Source organism: Microtus pennsylvanicus, chromosome 19 (genome assembly GCF_037038515.1).
Source record: "Microtus pennsylvanicus isolate mMicPen1 chromosome 19, mMicPen1.hap1, whole genome shotgun sequence".
NCBI lineage: Eukaryota > Metazoa > Chordata > Mammalia > Rodentia > Cricetidae > Microtus > Microtus pennsylvanicus.
The window spans coordinates 1,904,721-1,912,365 of record NC_134597.1 but is presented as its reverse complement, the minus strand read 5'-3'; the positions used below and the strand labels follow the sequence as shown (position 1 = coordinate 1,912,365).

Genomic DNA, 7,645 nt, shown 5'->3' with positions numbered 1-7,645 from the left:
TTAACAATACCCCTATTGATTAAGTGAGGGAGGAAGAGAAACAAGCAATAAAGTTTCAATAATAAAAAATATTTATGAATTGTTTCTTGCCAAGATAGATTGTCTGTGTTTCAAAGTAAGACTTCCTAATGCTATAAGCAAGTGTAATGTTGAGAATAATATATGCTGAATTATAAAGATCTAGATAAAATATGATTAGTATTGGCAGGAAAGGAAAGAAACATAAAACCATTCAGGCAACTCAGAATATACTGTTTCTAAAGAATGATTCATCAATATTTACTGCTAATTATGTGTTAGACCTTATGCTAAATACTTCAAAAACATGAATATATATTATTGCATCTCCATTTTTATTAAAATTTAAAGTTTATAAATTTGAACCACATATGCAAATTTAATTATATAGGAATTTGCATGATCATTAAAATTGTAAATATTCTAAGAAAATCCCCCACCACCTATGAAATCACACATCCTCCTTTGAGCTCCTTGAAGGGATTTTTGTCCTCTGGAATCCCCTTCACAAGAGGATCCTCTCCAGATCTTTCTTCAACATAATCCCTTACTTCTTCACAACATTTGGAAACCTAAGAGGAAGGAGACAGAGAGAACTCAATTGTTTTAAAACAGAATTCTACAGACTCCAGAACTGTTTGTTATAATACATTTCTGTATTGCATCTTTTTTTTTTTTAAAAAAAAAAAGAATGATTGCATCTGCTTTCTGCCAGCACACATCTACTTTTCAGGACAGAAAGCAAATCATCCCCATGCTTCCCTACCCATTGTCTCCAGAGGATAGAAACTGACACTTCCGTTACTAGTCCCTCATGGACCCTGCGTTGTCAAGGCAGGGAGGACCCAGGGATCAGAGCCCACCTGGAAATACAAGTGAGGAATTTCACCAAAGTAAGTATCCTTCCTCTTCCTAAAAGTATAGTGTGAAGATGGAAGAGAATGCGCAATTGCTAAATCTATGGCTTACTATCAGTGCTGGACTGTCGAAAGTATACACATGCCATTTTAAATTCAACTACAGTGAGTCTTCCTTCCAGTGTACAGCATGTGTTCTCAGAGGTTAGTGACTACAGCTGTTTTGTTCTCTATATTCCAGGCATCTAGAACTGAGCCTGCACTTAGCTGTCACTCAATAAGCAGATGTGTGATGAACTCAATCGTAGTTTATTTACAAAATTGTTCCTCGTTTATTTATACCTTTGTAGTTACAATTTAGAAACAGCCAGTCTTCAGTGCGTTATCTGTATAGGCAACATGCACAGGTATGTATTCAAATGAGTTCAAATTATTCATGACTTTTAGCCTCAATTTGTTTTATTGTCAACTTTTATGACAGTAATGTAGATGTACTGCATTTTTGAAAGTGCAGTTATGTAAATGATTTAATGCTTCTTCAATAAAATTTTATGCCATAGGCATATATACACATACATGTGCAACATATACATATTTAAATATGATGCATGGAGATGAAGTAGCCATCGAAGGCTACTTTCACCCCGAGGATTCCTCATAATCAGGATTAACACCACGATGAAAGAACCACTTGCACACTCCTTCACCTTTTTCAACAGGTAAGGACACATTGAAATGACACTACCTAGAAATGAGGGAACAGGCTCTCAATTTGAACCAGCACAGTTCAAAGACTGTAGAAAATAACAGCAAAATGATTTGCCATTGGGGTGAAGCCACGCAATCTGTGCTGTTCCCTTACAACAGCCAGAATAGACTAAAATAGCAAGTGTGTTAGTGAGAAGTGTGTCTGTGTGTGTAAATCTACAGCAAAAAAGGAAAGAATCTATACCAGAGGACATAGGAGAAGAAAATGAGAGGACAGGAAAGATAGCGAGCGTCACAATATAATATCCGTATTTAAACTTCCAAAAGCAAAAATATTAGGAGTAGTGTAAAAAAGGTGGGTGGTAGTATATGTCATGTTAAACTCAAATAAAAACTCCCAGCTGATTAATAGACCCCAAAACAACCAAATTGTTGACCAAAGAATGCTCAGGATCTTGTGAATAAGATAAGGACTTTAGCCTGTCAACTTAATCCAGTTGGCAGCTAGCACTCTGGAAAAAGTCACATCATTGTTGACAGTCAAAACTGGGTAGGGATGTAGATGGGGTTGTGTTAACAATACCCCTATTGATTAATTGAGGGAGAAAGAGAAACAAGCAATATTTCTATACAAGTGTTCTATTGTGCTTCTTATCTTTATTCCAAAAACAGGCTTTGCCTGTATGGAAATAGTAACAGGCAGTTGGAGGCAATTATAAAAGAATAAAATCTTAAATTTATTTGTTTAGGAATAAGGTTTGAGCCATACATGACAAGAATATATACTTTTTTACACATGTATTCCATATATTTGATATGATGTGCTGTTATCACTTATGGAGGAGTTTTTGCTCTATTGACTTTTGTATATTAAGCTACCTAAAGCACATATCTACGCTTCTGGACATTCAGTCAAGGTTTGGTGAAAGCTTCCTGTTCCTTTCTCCTTTCTACTTTATTTAATGCAGTGACTCTGAGTCACTATTCTCAAGATCTATCAGATGCTTTTAGGAGAAACCAGTGAGTTCTTTTGGCTGAAATCATCTTTATTTGTAAAGAGAGAATGAAGCATACTTATTTGCTACTACCAGAGCAGGGCTGAAGAGGATGAGGCCATACTTTGAAATACATCAACAACATAAAAATACTGCATAAAATGAAGAGAAATCCATGAACTCAAAGGAATAGAACTAAATGCCTCACTGCCTTGCTCCATTTGAATGTGTGGGCAAAATACAGTCTCTGTCTCATAATCCACCCTGTTTTCTTCCTGACCTTTTTGTAAAAGTCAAAAAAAAAATTTCTTAGCTAAGTGGTTATACGAAAACAGGCAAAGGGCTGCACTTGGGTTAAAGACAATAGTTTTCCCACACCTAGACTTAGAATATAACTCTTGAAATAAATTCAATTCTTGCCTTTCTTTATCTCTGATTGTGTTTGTCACAAACATTTTAATTGTAAGTACATTTAGCTGTTCAAGTATGGACAAAACACAATAGGAAGACTTGATGCTTTGCCACGCTGTCCCCTCCAGTGAGTAGAGAGAATACCCTCTTACCATCATTCTCTCCAGCGTCACTTCTTTCTTGAGCTGGTCTACTTCCATCTTCAATTTGTCCTTTTCTGTTAGGTCCTCAATGTTGATCACCGGCATATTCTGTCTGTTTTAATATGTTGTGTTAATGATGTTGGCACACACACCTGAACTAGGCTCGAATCACCCACAGGGAGCCCACCCCTCTACTTTGTACTTACCAGGGAAGCTGTTGTTGGCTTTCTTTTAAATTGCCTATCGTAACTAGCTTCTCATGAGCACACACTCTGAACACTGCTCTTGCTGCATGCTAGGCTTGGGATTTTAAAACTTCATAATCATCCCTAATATGATTAAGGTTAAGCGTTTGTTTGTCTTCCAACACCTGCCAGTACATTTGAGGAGAGTAACTGTTCAGTTGGCATATTATATAATGTACTTAAAAGCCCCTCCTTTCTTCCAGCCTCTTGCACACTCTGAACTTGTAGATTTTAACTTTCATCTCTAGTGTCAAAACTGTCCTCCAAGAAATGCCATTTAGTTTAATCAGAGGTCGTTCAGAGGACTACACATTAATCCTCAGATTGCTGGAGTATTTAATCTGGTATTAAAAGAGAACTATTTATAAAGAGTGCCAATATGAGTTTATCATAGAGAATGGGTTAAAATGTGAACTAATGAAACTGAGATATAGCAAATGAACTTATTCAGAAATAAGATATTACACAATTCAGAAGTAACTTCCAACAATACCTGGGATTTATAGGTGACTGTGGCAGCACATTGAACGACTGTTTCTGAGCAGTTAAAATCTGTAAGAGGAAGCATATTGATTTTGATGTACCATGTAATTTGGGTGAGAAGAATTGACTCTTCTAGCAGACTTTCTCCTATTTAGACTCATGGATAATGGAGAAGATCATTTGGTGACTGTTGCTATGGCCACGAAATTACTTTAAAAACGTATTATAAAGCTCAAAGACATTGTGTCTGTCCTCTGTTCCTCTCCTTTGCATCTACGTTTCTATCTCCTTGCGAAAATGTATTTATGAAATGTGGACATATTCAGCTTCCACAGTACTTCAGACATTATAACTTTGTACATCTACAGCAAGACACTCTGCTAAGCAACATCACAACAACTAACATATTTCCTTGTATTTATGTGGTATTCCTATCCCAAAACACTTGGAGAAATATTATGTGCTTCCTGGTCTCCCGAGATTGTGTCCTTCTCTGAGCAAGATGTACTTTATGCAGGTTTTCGTGTGCATATGCAGCACAGAAATAGAACAAAGCAACCAATGATGGCACCTGAGTCCGTTGTTGCCTGTGCGGTTTGTTTTCTCGTGCTGCTCTTTAAAAACATGATGCAACAATAAAGAATCAGTTCTGTCAGATGTTCATTTGGCAAGTGGAAGCCCATGCTCAAATTTATTGTCATCTCCCTCTCACTCTTTACAGTGTCTGTAAAACCTTAACACTTCCCGGCATTTTACCTGCTGACACTGCTGGTTGTACAACTTTCCCCGTGTCAGCTGTAAATGCTACGGTATGTCCAAGAAGCACCTCAGTGTGCATGAGTATCACAGTTTGGTGTGGGAAGTCCTTCCGTCTATGTTTTGCTTTTCTTGGTTGATGAATAAAGCTGTTTTGGCCAGTGGCTTAGCAGAATAGGGCAAGGTGGGGGTCCCAAGCAGAGAGAGGAGGACAGAGTAGGCAGAGTCAATAAGAAGCCATGTAGCTGCCCACTGGAGGCAGATGTTGGGGACAGAACTTTACCCAGTAAGCCACAGCCACATGACGATACACAGATTAATAGAAATGGGTCAATTTAAGATATAAGAATTAGCCAAAAATACACTTAAGCTGTTGGCCAAACAGTGTTGTAAATAATACACTTTCTGTGTGATTATTTTGTGTCTAAGCAGCTGGGAACAAATGAATGGCCTCTGCCAACAGATAACTATTAAGGCTTACACAAGATAGGCCATCCTTAATTAAAATAAATTTGAAAATAATTTTGACTTAGTGGATCTAGGATAGGTCTACCAATTGATTTTCTCTGTTTCAGGAAGTTCTAGTGTATTACTAACAGCAAATAACCATCTTCTGGTACTTGCTAATTGTATGATGTTGACCAATTATTAAATCTGTGACTTATTTTCCTGGAAATACAGATGAGGAGTATGTAATAGCTTGTATAGTAGAATAAGCCTTCACTACATGTTAGCCATGCACCTCCAGATTTTTAGACTATATTTCCTTATGTAGCATTCATATCTGCTAGAGAGCTCTATACATACTCTTAAATATATCATGTATACATAATTTTTCTCCTTTAATATCATGTACATACTACTCTTGTCTCACCCAGATCTCCTTTCTTAGGTTGAGGTACTCATCCACCAACAGATGCATGGATTGACTATTATGGACAGACCTTTGGCCCAAGATTGTCCTTAGCTGTCAAAATCACTTTCCCTGGTCACACCTAGAAGATTATATTCTTGACGCTATATCAGATAGCTACAGAATATGGGATCATAAGAACACAACACCCTTGTGTTGACTGAAATCTTGGTCGTAACCAAAAAGTTTCTAAAGTTCCTTAAACATCAGGGTGATGATAGACTTATTTTGACTAAATTCTGCCCTTCCTGTTTTCCTCACTCAATTAGAGATTCCCCACGAGCGCTTACCCTTGATAAAACAATCAGCTAACCTAGAAGCAGCATCTGGGCTCTGCTTCTAGGATGTCCAGTACCTGTCAGAAGTTTAATTCCGGCAACTTCCCATTATTCTGCTTATTGTTTGCTGGAATGAAATCAAACATATTGATAAAGTTACTGCCCCATGTTACATTGACCTGTGATAAAAAAGCATGTCAATTATCTGACACCATTTTTAACAGATTTCTTAACTCTATGTCTAAGATGAAAATATTTTTATTTTAGAGAACAGCCTTAGAAAATTTTAGAAGACTTTCACATTGAAAGACCTCAGAGACTTCCATACAAAATGTGGGGATCACAATTTCAACCTCCTCAAGGACACTGAGTTACGCATGCACGGGGATAGGCTTTCAAATGTTCAGAGTTACATAGAAGCTAAGGGTTTAAGAGATCCAGACACAGCTGGACAGACGGTTCAGTGGATAAAGGCACTTGTCATTTAGATGGATGACTTGATTTCAATCACTAGGATGTAAATCTCCATACATATGCTCACACCCACCCACCCCCAAGTAAATAAATGTAGTAAAAAATTAAAGAATATATGTGTATATAATAATAATATAATAATTAAAGAATATATGTGTATGTTTTAATTATATTTTTTATTTTTTAAGATAGATAGATACAATTTCTTCTACTTTATTCTCTGACCATCTTCCAATGACACAATACTTATCTAGATTCAAATGTCCATAATCATATATTGATAGGCTGAAAATCTGAGCTTTCAATATTTATGTTTGTCTTTTGGTCTGCGGTGGATTCTACTCCTACACTTCTTCCAAATCAATATAAACGCAGAAGTTGTTTGTTTATATTCAAGAATTACCTAAAAGTACAGTTGAAAATTGATAACAAATAGCACTAAATCCTTCTTTGTCCCTCATGTTCTACACTTACAGATTATGGCACCTCTCCACAGAGCCCAATAAGATAAGGTAATGGCTACATCTTATGGAAACAGAGGACCACAGCCCAGCTAAGAAGATGCTTGCTCTTTTTCCTCTTCTTCCATCATGTGCCATCAGAGGATGCAAGATTCAAAGGCAAAGCAAAAACCAGCAAGGGGCAGGAAGAATTCAAGGGTTCTACCATCTGTAGAGACTGGTTCTCAATGAAAGAAATTCTGCCCTTTAGGGGAAAGATCTTTTTTTGAAACTATTTAAGTTGTCTATTGTGAGTTTAATCAGTTTTTCTAACAGGGTCTCAAGACCCACTTTTAGACAGACTGTTAATAAAATGGCAAACATATACATAGGCAAAACATATTTATGGTTATTTCAATCTGAGTATGATTTCATTTACAATTAATTAAAAAAATACATGTCATGATTATTATATACATTAAATTTTACAATAATAAATGCTTTCAAGAAAAAGAAGACCATGGTATAATAATGTTCTACTCTGTTAGAAAATTATATCACCTATGATAATCATGAGAATTATACTCAGCACCATGTCTTCAGTGATTTTGCACATTAGATATTAGATACTCACATTGGAAACACGTAAGTCACACATCACGATATCACATCTCAATAAAGATTTTTTTGTTGTTTGTTTTAACTGAAAAAAAAATCCTGTCTTAGTTAGTGTTTCTGTTGCTGTGATGAAATACTGTGACCAAAAGGCAAGTTGGGGAGAAAAGGGTTTATTTGGCTTACACTTCATTCAGCTTTGCTATTCATCACTGAAGGAAGTCAGGACAGGAACTCAAGCAGAACTGGAAGCTGGACATAGGAGCTGATGCAGAGGCCATGGAGGGATGCTGCTTACTGGTCTGTTTT

The 7,645-nt window shown here is 36.6% G+C and overlaps 1 protein-coding gene across 1 annotated transcript; it reads right to left on the bottom strand.

Annotated features, from left to right (window-relative positions):
• Window positions 1–431: 431 nt before the first annotated feature.
• Window positions 432–3,424, bottom strand: Gngt1 (G protein subunit gamma transducin 1). The gene is made up of 3 exons (XM_075953637.1): window positions 3,339–3,424; window positions 3,142–3,244; window positions 432–590 (listed from the first exon to the last, which is right to left on the bottom strand). The coding sequence occupies exons 2-3, from the start codon at window positions 3,235–3,237 to the stop codon at window positions 462–464; spliced, it is 225 nt and encodes a 74-aa protein (XP_075809752.1). The 5' UTR covers window positions 3,238–3,244; window positions 3,339–3,424; the 3' UTR covers window positions 432–461.
• Window positions 3,425–7,645: the final 4,221 nt, after the last annotated feature.